Raw genomic sequence first — 21,448 nt, 5'->3', positions numbered from 1 at the left:
ATAAGCTCAAGCCACAAGACACAAATGAAAAAAAAAAAGCTAAAAGTAAATAGTAGAAAGATCAGTAGAGTAAAGGGAAGGGGAAAGGGAGGCACTGGGGACTGAATTAGAGCAAATTATATTCCATGCATTTATAATTATGTCAAAATTATGTTATATATAATCTGAATCCCAATGTTATGTATACCAAATAAAACAATAAAAAGAAATAAATAGAGGTAGAGCTCATGGTAATGAAGTACATTTAACTCTGGTTCTCAGGAAAATTTTGCTGTATAGGAAGAAGAACTTTATGTCTTTGGTTCCACTTTATTTTTGTTATCATCTATTACTTAAATGCTGAATCAATAGAAATGCTGTAGCTTTAAAGATTGTAATATTGCTAATTTCAGTTCATAGTGGTGAAGTTCTTGTTCTTCATCAAATCCTTCAATAATTCCATATACTTCCTTAAAAATACATCTGTAATCCATTCAAAGCCATTTCTCTCTTTTATTTAAAAACATCTCTTTCCCATTTTAACATAGTTTTTCATCAAATGTGGGTAACACTACTTGCATAACATTCCAGTGACTTGTCCAGTAATTTGTCCCACTGAAACCTCTTCCCAAATCAGCCTATGTAATTCAAAATTCTGTTATGTGTAAATGAAGAGATGTTGTTCAATTAGATTCAAATAAACAAGACACACCAGTGAGAAGAGAAGGTCAATCACTTGGAAATCTATTAGCAATAACTTGGAGGTGATATATGGTGTGTACAATCTACCTACACTACGAGTATAAGAATTAAGAATAGCAATATAATAGGCTGTTTGCCACCATGTAAAGAAGAATGTATAAGAATACAGTTAAGATTTTCTGTATTGTTACCAAGTCTTCATAATATTACAAAATGACAGGCACAGTATATAATCTTCACCATATTTTCTCTGTAGGAGTAAATTATCTAACATTTATACACACCTCATTAATACCTTAATTTATAAACTGTTCCACTATTCAATTTTCACAGGAAAAACTTAGTTCAAGATGCTGAAAAAAAAAACCCATAAAGTGTATCCCATATAACAGCATATATTTCTTTCTCATGTTATGGGAGCTGGGCAGATCAATTAAGGCACTTCATTATCTGCTGAGGACTCATATCTCAGAGGCAGCTGAGGAGGATGCTGGTTCTCTGCTTTAATTTTCTTTTATGTTTAGTTAAATTTTAGATTAAAATATATGAAACATGTCAGTGAGAATAGAAGGTCAATCATGTGGGAATAATAATAGCAATAACTTGGAGGAAATTTTTGCTGTGTCCCATCTACCTATACTACTAGTTGCATTTGTAGACAAATAGTAGAACTTGTACAAGTAGTAGTGTAGGTGGATCAAACCTCATTTCACTAACTGCACTCTCACAAAGTGGAAGGTGAAGGCAGTTTGCTGGAGCATCTTTCAGAACAGCACTAAACCCATTCTCCACTTTTGAATACCATCATCATCAGGGTTAAGAATTCGATATATAAAATTGAGGAACACAAAGCTTCAGACTAAAGGACAACCTGAAGTCAAAAATAGAAACAGAGCAAACTGATTGCCGACCACCAGTGGAGCACCAGCTGCCTGCTGTTGCCTGGAAGTTCACAGTTACTGTACCTGCAGGTTTGATTACATGTGGCTGACACCATTTTGAGACAACAGCCAGGCCCCATAGGACCCCTGGCCAGATTGACTGAGCCCCATCTCCAGGAGCCCTCAGCCTAACCGATCACTCCCTGCCTCTGGGACCCTCACATCAACTGACTACTCCCTGACACCAGGACCCCCAGACTAACTGACTTCACCCTATCACCAGGACACCAGACCGACTGCATCCTGCCTCCAGGATCCTGCAACCAGACCAAACACACCCAACCTCCAGGACCCCTACCTGACCAACCGCACCCCGCCTCCAGGACCTCCAGCTGACCACATCCACACCCTGAACTGCAGCTCCCCATTTGCCAACACATTTCGAAGCCAGAGCAACCATCTTGGATAATCCTGGAAGCCATAGCTCTGATCTTCAGGTGGGGCAAATCCCATCCTGAGAAACCTGTTGGAGACTTGAAGCTCAATGTCAGGTACCTCTCATGCATCAGGCTACTGAACTCTGGTAGGTTTCATTACTATATGACTGTTATATTGTAGATTTTCTTTTGTCTCTTTACTGAAAATTTTTAAGTTTTTATTTCTTTACTTCTTTTCTTGCTCTCTTTTCCTTTTGTTTACCTCTTCCCTCAGAGTCTCTTTCTCCCTCTTTTGCATCCTAACATCCAATTTCTTTTGATTACACTCTCACCCCTTCTATTATCTAGAACTTCTGTATATTCTTTTCTTATCCCATTAATAGCCACATTCTACATCCCTGTGCATCCTCTTTGTACTCGATTAGAAACTGCAGACCTTATTGCAAAACTGTTTGTTTTACTGAAGATAATATTTGAACTCATTGTTTATTATGACAATTTTGTTATTGTCTTCATAGGGGCTATTTGGTCTAGGATTGCATAGTGTCTGAATTGGGCACTGATAATACTGATCTCCCCTTAAAGAAAAGGTTTTGGAAACCTATAGTGCCACTATAAGGCTATAGGGGGAAATGGGCAATACCCCAGATCTAAACTGCTAGAGGGGAAGATACATGAACAACATGAAAAAAAAAAAGGGAAGAAAATAATCCAAACAAATCTAGATTCTATAGTAATAGAATCCAATGACAGTATGTTAGAAGAAATGTCAGAAAAGGACTTCAGATTATACGTGATTAAGATGATTCATGAAGCAAAGGATGAGATAAGAGAGCAAATGCAGGCAATGAATGATAATACCAATAAGCTGAAAGAGCACCTACAGGAAGCAAAAGATCATTTCAACAAAGAGATAGAGATTCTCAAAAAAAACTAAATGGAAATCCTTGAAATGAAGGAGACAATAAACCAAATAAAAAACTCAATGGAAAGCATCACCAACAGACTAGACCACTTGGAAGACAGAACCTCAGACAATGAAGACAAAATATTTAATCTTGAAAATAAAGTTGCCCAAACAGAGAAGATGGTAAGAAATCATGAACAGAATCTCGAGAACTATGGGACATCATGAAAAGACCAAATTAAGAATTATTGGGATTGAGGAAGGCACAGAGATACAAACCAAAGGAATGAACAATCTATTCAATGAAATAATATCAGAAAATTTCCCAAACCTGAAGAATGAAATGGAAAATCAAATACAAGAGGCTTATAGAACACCAAGGCACAGAATCAGAACAGATCCGCACCAAGGCACATTATAATGAAAATGCCTAACATTCAAAATAAAGATAGGATTTTTGAAGGCTGCGAGAGAAAAGCATCAGATTACATATAGGGGGAGACCAATACGGATAGCAGTTGACTTCACAACCCAGATTCTAAAAACTAGAAGGGCCTGGACCAACATATTTCAAGCTCTGAAAGAACATGGTTGCCAACCAAGAATCCTATACCCAGCAAAACTAACCTTCAGATTTGAAGATGAAATAATATCCTTCCATAATAAACAAAAGTTAAAAGAATTTACAAATAGAAAGCCTGCACTACAGAATGTTCTCAAAGCAAAATATTCCATGAGGAGGAAATGAAAAATAACAATGTAGGTCAGCAAAGGGAGGAACTACCTTAGAGAAAAACCACTCAAAGGAGAAACCAAACCAATTTACAAACCAAAAATTAGCCCAAATGACTGGGAATACAAATCATATCTCAATAATAACCCTGAACATTAATGGCCTAAACTCATCAATCAAAAGACATAGAATGGCAGAAGGGATTAAAAAGAAAGACCCAACAATATGTTGCCTGCAAGAGACTCATCTCATAGCAAAAGCTATCCACAGACTAAAGGTGAAAGGATGGGAAAAAACCTTCCACGCACATGGACTCAGTAAAAAAGCGGGGTTTCCATCCTTATATCAGATGAAGTGGACTTCAAGTCAAAGTTAGTCAAAAGGGATAAAGAAGGACATTTCATACTGCTTAAGGGAACCATAATTAAGGAAGACATAATGATAGTAAATATTTATGCCCCAAGCAATGGTGCATCCCTGTATATCAAACAAATCCTTCTCAATTTCAGGAAACACATAGACCACAACACAATAATTCTGGGTGATTTTAATGCACCGCTGTCACTGCTAGATAGATCTTCCAAACAAAAACCAACCAAAGAAACTGTAGAACTCAATAACACAATCAATAACCTAAACTTAATAGCATATATAGAATATTCCATCCATCAATGAGCGGATTCACTTTCTTCTCAGCAGCACATGGAACTTTCTCAAGAATAGACGATATGTTATTCAAAAAAGCAGCCCTTAGGAAATGGAAAAAAATAGAAATACTTCCTTGTGTTCTATCAGATCATAAAGGACTGAGAGTAGAAATCAATGACAAAATGAAAAAGGGAAATTACTCCAACACTTGGAGACTAAATAATATGCTATTGAATGAAACATGGATAACAGAAATCATCAGGGAGGAGATTAAAAAACATTCTCAGAGGTCAGTGAGAACGATGATACATCATATCAAAATTTCTGGGACACTATGAAAGTGGTACTAAGAGGAAAATTCATTGCATAGAGTGCATTCCAGAAAAGAATGAAAAGTCAACAACTAAATGACCTAACATTACAGCTCAAAGCCCTAGAAAAAGAGGAACAGAATAACAGCAAAAGTAGTAGAAGACAGGAAATAATTAAAATCAGAGCTGAAATCAATGAAATTGAAACTAAAGAAACAATTCAAAAAATTGACAAACAAAAAGTTGGCTCTTTAAAAAAGACAAACCCTTAGCCACACTAACAAAGAGAAGGAGAGAGAAAACTCAAATTACTAAAATTTGTGATGAAAAAGGAAATATCACGACAGACACCACTGAGATACATAACATAATGAGAAGCTACTTTGAAAAACTGTATTCCAACAAAATAGAAAATACCGAAGACATTGACAAATTTCTAGAGACATATACTCCCCCCAAACTGAACCAGGAGGACATACACAATTTAAACAGATCAATATCAAGCAATGAAATAGAAGAAGCCATTAAAAACCTACCATCCAAGAAAAGCCCAGGACCAGACAGATTCTCAGCCGAGTTCTACAAGACCTTAAAAGAAGATCTCATTCCAATACTCCTGAAAGTATTCCAGGAAATAGAAAAGGAGGGTACCCTACCAAATTCATTCTATGAAGCTAATATCACCCTCATACCCAAACCAGGAAAAGACATATCAAGGAAAGAAAATTTTAGACCAATATCCTTGACGAATATAGATTCAAAGATCCTTAACAAAATATTGGCAAACCATATCCAAAAACATAATAAGAAAATCGTGCACCATGGTCAAGTGGGGTTTATCCCTGGAATGCAAGGGGATGGTTTAACATCCATAAATCAATAAACATAATCCATCATGTCAATAGACTTAAGGATAAGAATCATATGGTTATATCAATTGACACAGAAAAAGTGTTCAACAAAATACAACACCCCTACATGCTCAAAACACTAGAAAAAATAGGGATAGCAGGAACATACATGAACATTGTAAAGGCTATTTATGCTAAACCCATGGCCAACATCATTCTTAATGGAGAAAAACTGAAACTATTCCCTTTAAAAATGGGAACAAGACAAGGATGTCCTCTTTCACCACTTCTATTCAACATTGTCCTCGAAACTCTAGCCAGAGCAATTAGACAGTCTAAAGAAATTAAAGGGATATGAACAGGAAAAGAGAAACTTAAGCTGTCACTATTTGCACATGACATGATTCTATATTTAGAAGATCCAAAAAACTCCTCCAGAAAACTACTAGACCTCATCAATGAATTCAGCAAAATAGCAGGGTATAAAATCAACATGCACAAATCTAAAGTATCTTTATACACAAGTGATGAAACATCTGAAAGGGAAATGAGGAAAACAACTCCATTTGCAATAGCCTCAAAAAAATAAAATAAAATACTTGGGAATCAATCTAACCAAAGAGGTGAAAGATCTCTACAATGAAAATGACAAACCATTGAAGAAAGAAATCGAGGAAGACCTTAGAAGATGGAAAGATCTCCCATGTTCTTAGATAGGCAGAATTCATATTGTCAAAATGGCCATACTACCAAAAGTGCTATACATATTCCATCCAATTCCAATTAAAATCCCAATGATGTACCTTACAGAAATAGAGCAAGCAATCATGAATTTCATCTGGAAGAATAAGAAAACCAGAATAGCTAAAGCAATCCTTAGCACGAAGTATGAAACAGGGGTATCTCAATACCAGAACTCCAACTATACTACAAAGCAATAGTAACAAAAACGGCATGGTATTGGCAACAAAATAGACAGGTAGATCAATGGTACAGAATAAAGGACATGGACACAAACCCAAATAAATACAATTTTCTCATACTATACAAAGGGGCCAAAAATATGCAATGGAGAAAAGATAGCCTCTTCAACAAATGCTGCTGGGAAAACTGGAAATCCATAAGCAAGAGAATGAAACTAAATCCCTATCTCTCACCCTGCACAAAAATCAACTCACAATGGATCAAGGACCTTGAAATCAGACCAGAGACCCTGCATCTTATAGAAGAAAAAGTAGGTCCAAATCTTCAACTTGTTGGTTTAGGATCAGACTTCCTTAACAGGACTCCAATAGCATAAGAAATAAAAGCAAGAATCAATAACTGGGACAGATTCAAACTAAATAGCTTTTTCTCAGCAAAGGAAACTATCAGCAATGCGAAGAAAGAGCCTACAGAGTGGGAGAATATCTTTGCCACTCATACTTCACATAGAGCACTAATTTCCAGAATATATAAAGAACTCAAATAACTCTATACAAAGAATACAAATAACCCAATCAACAAATGGGTTAAGGATATGAACAGACACTTCACAGAAGATCTACAAGCAATCAACAAGCATATGAAACAATGTTCAACATCTTTAGTAATAAGAGAAATGCAAATCAATCTACACTAAGATTCCATTTCACCCCCATTAGAATGATGATTATCAGGAATACAAGCAACAAGAGGTGTTGGAGAGGATGTGAGGAAAAAGGTACACTCATACATTGCTGGTGGGGTTGCAAATTAGTGCAGCCACTCTGGAAAGCAGTGTGGAGATTCCTTAGAAAACTTGGAATGGAACCACCATTTGACTCAGCTATCCCACTCCTCTGCTTATACCCAAAGCACTTAAAATCAACATACTACAGAGATACAGCCACATCAATGTTTATAACTGCTTAATTCACAATAGCCAGATTGTGGAACCAACCTAGATGTCCTTCAATTGATGAATGGATAAAGAAACCGTGGTATATATATATATACAATGGAATATCACTCAGCTAAAAGAATAAGAAAATTATGGCATTTTCAGGCCAATGGATGAAATTGGAGAACATCATGCTAAGTGAGATAATCCAATGTCAAAAAACCAAAGGACGAATGATCTCGCTGATAAGTGTGTGAGGACACATAATGGGGGGTGGGGTAGCAAGAATGGAGGAAGGAGGGACTGTACAGAGGGAAAAGAGTGGTGGGAGGGGTGGGGGGAAGGGAAAAATAACAATGAATCAAACATCTTTACCCTATGTAAATGTGTGATTACACAAATGGTATGCTGTTACTCCATGTACAAACAGAAAGAACATGGATCCCATTTGTTCACAATAAAAATAAATTTTAAAAAATTAAAAAAAAAGAAAGTATGGTACATATACACAATGGAATATTACTCAGCCATAAATAAGAATGAAATTATGGCATTTGCCATTAAATGGGTGGAACTAGAGAATACCATGCTAAGTGAAATAAGACAATCCTAAGAAAACAAAGACAATGTTCTCTCTGATATGTGAATGCTAACTCACAACAGACTGAGGGGTGGGAGGAGTGCAGGTCCACCAGACTGGACAGGGGGCAGTAGGGGAACTGGGGACATAGGAATAGGAAAGACAGTAGAATGAATTGGACATTACTTTCCTATGTTCACATATGAATACATGACCAGTGTAACTCCACATGGTATACAACCACAAGAATGGGAAGTTACATCCCATGTATGTATGATATGTCACAATACATTCTTCCATCATGCATAACATAAAAAATAAATAAATAAAAATTTTAAAAATAAAAAAAAAAGCAGAAACAGTTCAGGTGAAGAATTTGAAAAACCAGATCACTAGCATTAAAATGTCTTCAAGGTTAATGTCTACCATTCCCTTTTGTTTCTTTTATTTTTATTTTATACTACTCCCATTTATCCTTTTTTTGTTTGTTTCACAAATTGGAACTTATTGATTCAACAACAAAAATAGATTACATCATCCATTTTGACAATGAAACTATGTTGGAATTGGAGGGAAAAAATCATAAAATATTAACTGTAACTCTTTTAAGAAAGCATAATTCATGTGATACATGAGAATCAAAATCAGTTATATCAAAGCTACCCATGATTGGTTTAATCCTTACCATTCACAAATACCACTAGTACAAAATGATATTCAGATAAGACAAACTTAATTAAATCTTGCTTTAATAAAGAAATGTCGCATGTGTTTTTCTTCTATCACAAGCTACTAGTCTCATGCTAGTGTTGAATAGGGTCAAACTTTATCATATTATTAAACTGGTCTTTCACTGAGGTTTTAGGAAAATGCTATTAGAGAAATGTTCATAAATAGCCCACTGGAAAACATTTTCAGTGGCAGATATATTGATTTTTTATATAATTTACTATCTATAAGATATAAATTATCCTATTAATAGAGGTTTTAAAAGCCACATCTTGGGTATAAAAATTCCGAGAATGACATATCTTTTAGAAAATATTTAAAATATATTTTAAAATCAATGTTGTGTTACTACATCCTGTGTTGACTTTACCTGTATAAACAGAAACTAGATATTTCCTTGGTTCTCAAAGTAGAGCATCTTTGTTAAAACTCAGATTACTGGACTCTAGCCCCAGGGTTTGAGGTTCAACAGCTCTGAAATGAGGGCCTGAGAATTTTCATTTATACTATGCTCCTAGATTAAGCCAATACAGCTAATACAGCAACTACTACCCTTTGCAAACAACCGATGACTTAGAAAAACAAAGTAATAATTCTTCCAAATTAAGAAAATAAATTCACATTCTATTTCTTGCTATATCCCAATATAATTAAAATCTGTGATTGGGGAAGCGTCCCGGATGGGGCAGAGGCCCGGAAAGCAGGGAACTTTGTGAAGTAGAGTTGCCTGGTGAGACACCCCTCCCCCCACAGGAGCGGTAAACATGGACAACTGGGATCATCGTAGAGGAGGCTGCTCTCCTCCTCCACAGCGCTTGGACTCGGAGCAACCACTGGGGCTCCGGGCGGCTGCCTGAGGAGGAGCTGCGTGGCGAGATGTTTAGACCCATAACGACTGCTTCTGAACACCGGGGGGTTGCCCGGAGGAAGAGGAGAAGCGCGGCGTGTCGCTTGGTCTAGCAGTGACTGCATCAGAGCCACAGGCGGTTGCCAGAGGAGGAGCTGCGTGGCGAGCTGTTTGAACTCAGAGCGAGTGCTCCTGAACACCGGGAGGTTGCCCGGATGAAGAGGAGGAGCGCGGTGGGTCGCTTGACCTAGGAGTGACTGCATCAGAGCCACAGGCAGTTGCCAGAGGAGGAGCTGCGTGGCGAGCTGTTTGAACTCAGAACAACTGCTCCAGAACACCGGTGGCCTGCCTGGAGGAGGAGCGCGGTGGGTCGCTTGTTCTAGGAGTGACTGCATCACAGCCACAGGTGGTTGACAGAGGAAGAGCTGCTTGGCGAGCTGTTTGAACTCAGAACCACCGCTCCTGAACACTGGGGGTTTGCCCTGAGGAAGAGGAGAAGTGCGGCGGGTCGCTTGGTCTAGGAGTGACTGCATCAGAGCCACAAGCGGTTGCCAGAGGAGGAGGTGAGTGGTGAGTTGATTGGACTAAAAGCGACCACTCCTGAACACCGGTGGCCTGCCTGGAGGAGGAGCACGGTGGGTCACTTGGTCTCTGAGCCACCACTCCTGAACACCCGGGGGGCTACCCCGAGGAGGAGGACTAGGAACAGGGCGGGTCACTTGGACTTGGAGTGACTGCCTAGGGCTACGGGCGGTTGGTGGGAGGAGGAGACACGAAGTGAATTGCTTGGGCTCCTAGTGACTGCGTCGGAAATCCAGCCGCTGTCCGGAGGAGGAGGTGTGTGGTGGGTCTCTGGGTATCAGAGCTATTGTACAGGGTTCCAGGTGGCGGCTCAGAGGAGGGGCCGCATAGCCAGGCAATTAGGTGCAGAGCAGGGTCCCAGGAGCTAGGTGGATTCTTGCTGTAAGAGCTGCACAGAGACACACCTAGGGGCAGAGCGAAGTTTCCAGGACTGCGGGCAGCTTCTCTGACGAGGGGAGCCTAAGGAGACTCGCCTGCGAAGGGTGAGGCTCCCAGGCCCAGGAGGTAGGTCCGGACCCCTGGGAACATTGCAGAGGAAGACAGCCCAGGTCAGGCGGTAGTTGTAGATTGAGGGGAACCTCTAGGAGGGGAACTGACCAGCGAGACATCCCCACCGAGTGAGTCTTCCCTGCCGAGTGAGGTTTTCCCACAGGGACTGTAAAACCAGAGACATGGGCACAATCAGGACTTGCCTCAGCCAGCAACCTAGTTCCCCGTTGGATGACCATTGGTCAACAAGTGGAGGCACCTCTGCCCATTAGCAGGGAATATACGCCACCTGAGGGTCACCACCCTTAGAAGGCAGCTTCTTCGTGGAGCTCCGCATTATCAACTTCCTCCAAGATTTCAGGCTACTGAAGTATAAGAGGGGATATACTAGCAATCTTCAGGGACATTATAAGTCGATAGAGGAAATCTGCAATATCTTAATGACCCACTGATTCCTGAACAATATGAGAAATCAAGGGAAGAAAATGCCCCAAACAAATCTAGATGTTACATCAATAAAATCCAACGACAGTATGGCAGAAGAAATGACAGAAAGGGAGTTCAGAATGTACATAATTAAAATGATTAGGGAAACAAACGATGAGATGAAAGAGCAAATGCACGCATTGAATGATCGCACCAATAGACAGTTAACAGAGCAAATTCAGGAAGCAAAAGATGATTTCAATAAAGAGTTAGAGATATTGAAAAAAAACCAAACAGAAATCCTTGAAATGAAGGAAACAATAAACCAAATTAAGAACTCCACAGAAAGCATAACCAATAGGATAGAACACCTGGAAGACAGAACTTCATATATTGAAGACAAAATATTTAACCTCGAAAGGAAAGTTGAACAAACAGAGAAAATGGTAAGAAATCATGAACAGAATCTGCAAGAACTATGGGATATCATAAAAAGGCCAAATTTGAGAATTATTGGGATTGAGGAAGGCTTAGAGAAACAAACCAAAGGAATGAATAATCTATTCAATGAAATAATATCAGAAAATTTCCCAAATCTGAAGAATGAAATGGAAAATCAAGTCCAAGAGGCTTATAGGATTCCAAATACACAAAATTACAACAGACCCACACCAAGGCACATTATAATGAAAATACCTAACATACAAAATAAAAACAGAATTTTAAAGGCTGTGAGAGAAAAGAACCAAATTACATTCAGGGGGAAACCATTATGGATATCAGCAGTTTTTTCAATCCAGACCCTAAAAGCCAGAAGGGCCTGGAACAACATATACCAAGCCCTGAAAGAAAACGGATGCCAACCAAGAATCTTATACCCAGCAAAACTTACCTTCAAATTTGATGATGAAATAAAATCATTCCATGATAAACAAAAGCTAAAAGAATTTACAAAAAGAAAGCCAGCATTACAGAACATTCTCAGCAAAATATTTCATGAGGAAGAGATAAAAAACAAAGAAGCATATCAGCAAAGGGAGGAATTACCCTAAAGGAACTGTCAAAGGAGGAACCAAGATGTGTCAAAAAATAAATAAATAAATAAATAAAATTTTAAATATGAACCAAATGACTGGGAATACAAATCATATCTCAATAATAACCCTGAATGTTAATGGCCTGAATTCATCAATCAAAAGACATAGACTGGCAGATTGGATTAAAAAGAAAGATCCAACAATATGTTGCCTGCAAGAGACTCACCTCATAGAAAGAGATACCCATAAACTAAGGTGAAAGGATGGGGAAAAACATACCATGCACATGGACTCAGCAAAAAAGCTGGAGTATCCATCCTCATTTCAGATAATATGGACTTCAAGTCAATGTTAGTCAGAAGGGATAAAGAAGGACATTTCATACTGCTGAAGGGAAGCATAAATCAGCAAGATATAACAATCATAAACATCTATGCCCCAAACAGTGGCTCCTCCATGTATGTTAAACAAATCCTTCTCAATTTTAGAAACCAAATAGACCATAACACAATAATACTAGGTGATTTTAACATGCCTCTCTCACCACTGGACAGATCTTCCAAACAAAAATTGAACAAAGAAACCATAGATCTCAATAACACAATCAATAATTTAGACTTAACAGACATTTATAGAATATACCATCCAACCAAGAGCGAATACACTTTCTTCTCAGCAGCACATGGATCCTTCTCTAAAATAGACCATATATTATGCCACAAAGCTAATGTTAGCAAATACAAGAAGATAGAAACACTACCTTGTATTCTATCAGATCATAATGGATTGAAGTTACAAATTAATGAAAGAGTAAAAAACAGAAACTACTCCAACACCTGGAGATTAAACAATATGCTATTATATGATGAATGGATAACAGAAGATATTAGGAAGGAAATTAAAAAATTCTTAGAGGAAACGAGAACAAAGAAACATCATATCAAAATCTCTGGGACACTATGAAAGCAGTATGTAGAGGAAGATTTATTTCATGGAGTGCATTTAATAAAAGAAGTAAAACTCAAAAAATAAACGACCTAACACTACAGCTCAAAGCCCTAGAAAAAGAAGAACAGACCAACACCAAAAGTAGTAGAAGACAGGAAATAGTTAAACTCAGAGCTGAAATCAACGAAATAGAAACAAAAGAAACAATTGGAAAAATTGCCAAAATAAATAGTTGGTTGTTCGAAAAAATAAACAAAATTGATAAACCTTCAGCCACACTAACAAAGAGAAGACGAGAGAAAACCCAAATCACTAAAATTCAGAATGAACAAGGAAATATCACATCAGACACGACTGAAATACAAAACATAATTAGAAGCTATTTTGAAAATCTATACTCCAACAAAATAGAAAATTTCGAAGACATCAACAGGTTTCTAAAGACATATGATTTGCCTAAACTGAATGAGGAGGACATACACAATTTAAATAGAACAATTTCAAGTAATGAAATAGAAGAAGTCATCAATAGCCTACCAACCAAAAAAGTCCCGGACCAGATGGGTTCTCAGCAGAGTTCTACAAAACCTTTAAAGAAGAGCTCATTCCAATACTTTTCAAAGTATTCCATAAAATAGAAGAGGAGGGAACCCTCCCAAACTCATTCTATGAATCAATATTACCCTGATACCTAAACCAGACAGAGACACATCAAGGAAAGAAAATTTCAGACCAATATCCTTAATGAACATCAATGCAAAAATTCTGAACAAAATTTTAGCAAATTGCATACAAAAACATATTAAAAAGATAGTGCACCATGATCAAGTGGTTTTCATCCCAGGGATGCAAGGTTGGTTCAACATCAGGAAATCAATAAATGTCATTCACCATATCAATAGACTTAAAGTCAAGAATCACATGATTATTTCAATAGATGCAGAAAAAGCATTTGATAAAATACAGCATCCCTTCATGCTGAAAACACTAGAAAAAATAGGGATAGTGGGAACATTCCTTAACATTGTAAAGGCCACCGCTAAGCCCATGGCTAATATCATTCTAAATGGTGAAAAACTGAAAGCATTCCCTCTAAAAACTGGAACAAGGCAGGGATGCCCTCTTTCACCACTTCTATTCAATATCGTCCTTGAATCTCTAGTCAGAGCAATTAGACAGACCAAAGAAATTAAAGGGATACGAATAGGAAAAGAAGAACACAAACTATCCCTATTTGCTGATGATATGATTGTATACTTAGAAGAACCAGGAAATTCAACCAGAAAACTTTTAGATCTCATAAGTGAATTCAGTAAAGTAGCGGGATATAAGATCAATGCACATAAATCTAAGGCATTTTTATACATAAGCGATGAATCTTCAGAAAGAGAAATCAGGAAAACTACCCCATTCACAATAGCTTCAAAAAAAATAAAATACTTGGGAATCAATCTCACAAAAGAGGTGAAAGACCTCTACAATGAGAACTACAGAACACTAAAGAAAGAAATTAAAGAAAACCTTAGAAGATGGAAAGATCTCCCATGTTCTTGGATAGGAAGAATTAATATTGTCAAAATGGCCATACTACCAAAAGTGCTATACAGATTCAATGCAATTCCAATTAAAATCCCAAAGATGTACCTTACAGAAATAGAGCAAGCAATTATGAAATTCATCTGGAAGAATAAAAAACCCAGAATAGCTAAAGCAATCCTTGGCAGAAAGAGTGAAGGAGAGGGTATCGCAATACCAGATCTTCAACTCTACTACAAAGCAATAGTAACAAAAACGGCATGGTATTGGTACCAAAATAGAAAGGTGGATCAATGGTACAGAATAGAGGACACGGACACAAACCCAAATAAATACAATTTTCTCATACTAGACAAAGGGGCCAAAAATATGCAATGGAGAAAAGATAGCCTCTTCAACAAATGGTGCTGGGAGAATTGGAAATCCATATGCAACAGAATGAAACTAAACTCATATCTCTCACCATGCATGAAACTAAACTCAAAATGGATTAAGGATCTCGGAATCAGACCAGAGACAGTGCATCTTATAGAAGAAAAAGTAGGTCCAGATCTTCAACATGTCGGCTTAGGACCAGACTTCCTCAACAGGACTCCCATAGCACAAGAAATAAAAGCAAGAATTAATAACTGGGATAGATTCAAACTAAAAAGCTTTCTCTCAGCAAAGGAAACTATCAGCAATACAAAGAAAGAGCCTATAGAGTGGGAGAAAATCATTGCCAATCATACTTCAGATAGAGCGCTAATCTCCAGAATCTATAAAGAACTCAAAAAGCTCTACACCAAGAATACAAATAATCCAATCAACAAATGGGCTAAGGAAATGAATAGACACTTCACAGAAGAAGATATACAAGCAATCAACAAACATATGGAAAAATGTTCAACATCTCTAGTAATAAGAGAAATGCAAATCAAAACCACCCTAAGATTCCATCTCACCCCAATTAGAATGGCGATTTTCAAGAATACAAGCAACAACAGGTGTTGGCGAGGATGGGGGGAGAAAGGTAAACTCATACATTGCTGGTGGGGCTGCAAATTAGTGCAGCCATTCTGGAAAGCAGTGTGGAGATTCCTCAGAAAACTTGGAATGGAACCACCATTTGACTCAGCTATCCCACTCCTTGGCCTATACCCAAAGGACTTAAAATCAGCATATTACAGAGATACAGCCACATCAATGTTCATAGCTGCTCAGTTCACAATAGCCAGATTGTGGAACCAACCTAGATGCCCTTCAGTTGATGAATGGATAAAGAAACTGTGGTATATATATATATATACAATGGAATATTATTCAGCCATAAAGAATGATAAAATTATGGCATTTGCAGGCAAATGGATGAAACTGGAGAATATCATGCTAAGTGAGATAAGCCAATCTCAAAAAACCAATGGAAGAATGATATCTCTAATAAGTGGATGATGACACATAATGGGGGGTGGGATGGGTTAGTGTTAGAGTTAGAGTTAGGGTTAGGGAGGGGGGCAAGAATGGAGGAAGGAAGGACTGTATAGAGGGAAAAGAGGGGTGGGAGGGGTTGGGGGGAAGGGAAAAAATAACAGAATGAATAAAATATTACCCTATATAAATTTATGATTACACAAATGGTATGCCTTTACGCCATGTACAAACAGAGAAACATCATGTATCCCATTTGTTTACAATAAACAAAAAATCTGTGAAATTCTGGTAAAACTATTATAAATGACAAAGAGCAACTAGTTTGATTTCTTTAATTTTGAGTATGGGTTCATCAAAAATATTCTGCAATTCCTATTTCTAAAGTATATTTTATATGAAAATAATGAGTAATTTCTTAAAACTTTATGGTATATAATAGAACATGATAAAATTGCATTTAAATTATTGAGTTATGATTTAAAAATATGTAACCATATCAAATAAAAGACAGTCTGTGATACTATTTTCTATAAAATAAGTTAGGAAGTTTTGTTTGTTTGTTTGTTTGTTTGTTCTTAAATGGTGCTTGGGGGGACAGGCTCAGTTTCCTTAAAATAAAAGTGAGACATTTGGCAGTGACAGCTTTTCAGCTCTAGAATTTCTCAGCTTGGACTGCATTCATTCAATCCTGCCTTTGCCATAAAGAAGCTGGCACCCACCAGATGTGGAAAACAGAGTAAATGTATTGGAGGAACTCCAAAAGTCTATGGGAAAAATGACCTTACGTTTTGCTGATTATTAATACACAGAGAGTTTCCAAATAGACAGTGAAGGAGAAAATATAACTTGACTGCCTGGAGCATGTCTTTCAGCTCTCAGCTGTGCATGTGTATTTGATCCTTGAATATTAGTTATTCCTTTTTGGTTAAATAGACAGATGATATGGGCGGTGACAATCAGTGGATAGTTCAAGAGTAGAGTGTGGAGTTCACTGATGTTCAGTAGCAAAATTTCCCATTTATTCTTAAGACCTGATAACATTTACTGTAATATGATTCTACTTTTTAATTACCCAAATTATTATTTACTGAGTGTATATTAGAAACAATATTGTGTGTGTAAGATAATTTGTTGTTTTTAATTGAAGTTGCCAATCTCTTCCTGTTTACCTCATAAACTATTTAGACATGGCATACCATATTGTATCAATGTATTTTAAAATAATATATATTATATATGCTAAAACTTAAAATTTATTTGTAAATCTTTGGGAAGTAACATATATAATTTGAATGTTAAGTTTTAGCATATATATTAAATGAAATAAACTTACATATAAAAAGATGATGTTCTAAAATTTAGGCATGTGAAAATAATAGGAGTATTTCTCTAAGATGATTGAATATTATTTCATGTGCTTTTAAGCCATTCCGAATGTTTCTCCCTCTTCACACTATAATATCTGTGTACATTTCAGGTTTTTATTGCTTTGCAGGATGATTTTTATGGATGTTGTTATTAGTTTGCATGTACATCTTTATAATAAAAAATGACATTTTGTCTTTCAAACTTAGAAGATATTGTATTTTAAGTTGTTACTAATTTTTTATTATATTATTATCCTTTTTACATTTGTATATTAAACTATGTGCTTTATAACATCTGAGTTTATTGCTTAACTTAGAAAAGTAAAAGACAAATAAATAGGTACACAGATACATACATCATTGATTCATGGACAGATCTAAGCTGGAAGGATTTAGTTCAATGGTACGGCATTTCCTAGCATTTGTGGGCCCTGGATTCGATCTCAATTACCACCCCCGAAATAAAGACACCAAAACACAAAAAGACTCTGAGGCAGTATAAACTTAGTTCTATCTGCATACATGATTTTTTCTATTATTTTTCATTTTTATGTTCACTACATGGTATCAATTAAGGCAATTAAATATCCTAAATGTGATCCTTAAAATACTTTTACAGGAAAATAAATTTAATAACCTACAAGTTTTATTATTTAAAAAGGAGAGAAACTGACTATTGTCATAGTTATTTTCACATTCTTCACTTTCAATTTTCCACATAGATTTTTAAAATATAGATAAGGAAACCTTGATGCAAATAATGTAATCCAAATTGATCATATGCATTTATTAATAAGTGAGAATGTTGTGATTATGGATTGACAGTTATTTCAGTGAATGAAAGCTAATAACTTGGGGTGCATGTGAAAGTTTGCTTACTATGATTATAAGACAGAATAGTGTCAACCCACTGAGTTTCAACTAAACTTCTGTAAAATAGGAGTCACATTTCTGTGTGCTGTCTTGGAATTTATAGGCCTTATCTAGTTTTTCTTCTCCAAATTTATATCATTCACTGTCAAAAATATAGCTGACATTGGTAACATGTTGTCTCCTGTTCAAAAAATACTGTATCTTAGAAGAGTCTATAAAACACTATACTGACTCTTAATAAATGACTTTGGTGTTTGCTCACTCACATAAACATTATTTTATTTTTATATAAAATAGTAAAAAAGCAGTAACATTGACTTACCACTGATACATTTATTAGTGAACTGTGGACTTGCAATGCTACTTACAGTTTCTTGGAAAAAGGTGAAACTGAGAATTTAAGGTTTGCTTGAAACATTCAGTGCCTTGATAGGAGTAAATTTTCCTTTTAGCCATGCCCTGAGGTCCCTATGTCTCATATAAAATAGCACAAAAAAATATAACTTTGTATTTCCTGTATTACAAATTTCAATAAGTATATGTAGGAGTAAAGACATAATTGTTAGCCATAGGACAGAACATACTTGCAGCTCTCTTCTTCAGTATGAAGGTAATGTGTTTCCTTTTATACTGGTTGGATCATCTACAATTTAAAACAACCATTTCCAGTATAATATTTCAATATAAAAGCACTTCAAAACAATTTCATCAAACTGTCATAATAGTCAGCTAATAAAAAAATTAATGTTTTCTCAATAACCATGGTTTGGCATTGTTGATATACTCTCAAAGATCTCTGCTAGATGCAGTGGTTCTCTGCTAATTAGGCGTTTATTAACAGCAAATAAGAGCGTTTTTTTAATTGGAAAAAAACTTCTAGTTTATTAACAAAATTCACATAATAATAATTGTACAGTTCTTTCTCTGCAAATGTCACTCATTAAACTACGACAGACGTGGATGAGTAGACATCCTTTAAAACTTTTCTGACAGATAGATCGCTGCACTGCATCCGTCTTGGACGGCACTCTTCAGGAGGGTGTAAACTGGGGTCTATTCTGCGTCATGCTGGAGGCCCAGGTCATGGTGCTCGAGCTCTTCATCTCGGAATTGCTTTATCACCTGAAGAAGCTCCTGGTGTCTTTCGGGGTCCTCCTCCATCAGCGTTCTGATCTGGTTGTTATAGTGATGCGCGATGGACTCTTCCACCGCTACCGTGCAGGTCTTGGCGCCCTCCTTCCCCAGCAAGGCGGTTCCTGCCCCCAGCGCAAAGCCCACCACGTTCTAAAAGGGCATGAGGACCGTGGGCCGGACCGGAAGGCCACCATCAGCTCGTTGAACTTCTTCAAATGGTCCTTTTCTTGATCCCACATTTTCTGAATGACTGGCCCAACGCTCGTCCGGCCCAGGACGGCCATCTGGCCCGCGTAGATGCGGTTCACTCCATATTCACCTGCGTGATCCACCCGGATTATCCGATCCACAGCGGCACGACTGACGTCGTCTAAGGTTGTTCCAGAACTTCGCAACCTGACGCTGATTCTTCTCCCACAAGCTGAGAGGGGCCGCCGGGTGCCCATGTGCAGTCGCCATAGGGAGGGAGCTGCCGACGCCCCGGCTCAACTCGTTTCCCGTATCTCAAAGCCAAGAGAGAGCATTTATATTTAATTCACTAAGTACTTTTTATCACTTATAATTCTTAAAACTTTCATTTTCCCTATTATTTCTAGAAAATAATTTATAATACCAATCATAATTTTATAACACAGAGTAACACTTCAAAGGTAACCAAAATATTTCAAAATATTTTTAAAATATTATTGTTACACACTTCTTTAGGAAATTAAAATTTATGGAAACTTCCTGTTTAAAATCCATGAAAATAATTAATATTTTATTAAGATCCGACAAAACTTACAAATAAAAAATAAAACACAAAATAATTGTTCCCTTCTTGTTATTTCACAATATCTTAGATATCAAATACAATGAACTTAGGATGTGTCTGTGGTACTTAAGAAATTAAAACACTAACACAGATTATGTTTAAAGAGATAAAATAAAAATAGTGTCTTTGTTAATAGTTTAGGGACTCTATAAAATGCCTTCTGAAATAATTATATTCTTATTTATGCTAATCCTTTTCTAAGGAACACTTCTTCTTTATGTGCAATATAAATTTTCAACTTCTTGAATTCTTTTATTTCAGATTGATATATAGATATATTTATATTGAGATAGAGATTATTCCCAGTAGTTGGTTTTATCATTGCAATTGAAGCAAATCAAGCAAGAGTTGTATATTTACATTCATATAGGGTAAAGCTTTAAATTTTTTTGTAATTTTTCTCTCCTGTTCATTTAGGAGTACATAATATCTCACAAAGTGCAAAAAGAGCAAGTTTTGAGTTTATTCCTCTACAAAGAGGAAGGGATAAAAATGCTTCATATTTTAATAGTTTACAATAGAAGAATTATCACATGAAATAAGACGTTCATATGTATCTCTTGGTACTTATTAAAGAGTTATTTTAGCAGTAACATTTTTCTTACATGGGACTTTAATGGTATTATATATCATTTTCATTTAATTTCACTAGTAATATTAAACATCTAATCTCCAAATGAACAGTTTGTTGAACATCCATTAATTAAAAAGAGAAATTATGCTAAAATAATTAAGAAAACCATAGTTATTATTCATAAATTATCTACAATCTGTATTTAATCATGTCTTATCCCACAGAGGTGGGTTCAAATTTGAGCTAATAGATGTTGCTTCCTTTCCAAATTTTTAGTATAATATACCAGATGTAATAAAAATTGTAAAGTGGGAATGTCCTCCTTTATTTATTGTTAATTTTGATATAATTTTTCCATGCTGATAAGTATAAATATACATCAAAATAGAATGTAAAGAAAAACTAATCATTAAAATTTCTGAATTGTCATAAAATATTTTCTGTATAAATTTATGTTTTTCTTCAGTGTAACAATTTTTTGATGGGAATTTAGATAATATAATCAAATTTTTCCCTATAATTTGCCCACGTTGCAACTCAAGTGATAAACACATAGCATTACTTGAAAACAGTAAAACGTTACACCCTAGCCTAACTTTTTCAGTGTGTTTTATTACATGTTATTTGTCTATTTTATCATTCATAAAACAAAGGAAAGATAACAAATCTTTTATCTATTTCTTACAACAGAGAAAAGCAAGTAAAGATGATTTACAAAGGCCTTGTGCAGTTTTCCTCCAAAAATTATTCAAAATATTACAAAAATTCAATATTCTCATTTTTGTGGCAATA

The 21,448-nt window shown here is 36.3% G+C and overlaps 1 protein-coding gene across 1 annotated transcript; it reads right to left on the bottom strand.

Moving 5' to 3' along the window:
• Positions 1–18,995: 18,995 nt before the first annotated feature.
• Positions 18,996–19,747, bottom strand: LOC124962460 (5-demethoxyubiquinone hydroxylase, mitochondrial-like). The gene is given in 3 exon segments (XM_047521805.1): positions 18,996–19,187; positions 19,257–19,447; positions 19,450–19,747. Coding segments are annotated over 3 exon segments (534 nt in total). The 5' UTR covers positions 19,715–19,747; the 3' UTR covers positions 18,996–19,109.
• Positions 19,748–21,448: the final 1,701 nt, after the last annotated feature.

Source organism: Sciurus carolinensis, chromosome 12 (assembly GCF_902686445.1).
Source record: "Sciurus carolinensis chromosome 12, mSciCar1.2, whole genome shotgun sequence".
Taxonomy (NCBI): domain Eukaryota; kingdom Metazoa; phylum Chordata; class Mammalia; order Rodentia; family Sciuridae; genus Sciurus; species Sciurus carolinensis.
This window is presented reverse-complemented; position numbering and strand designations above follow the sequence as displayed.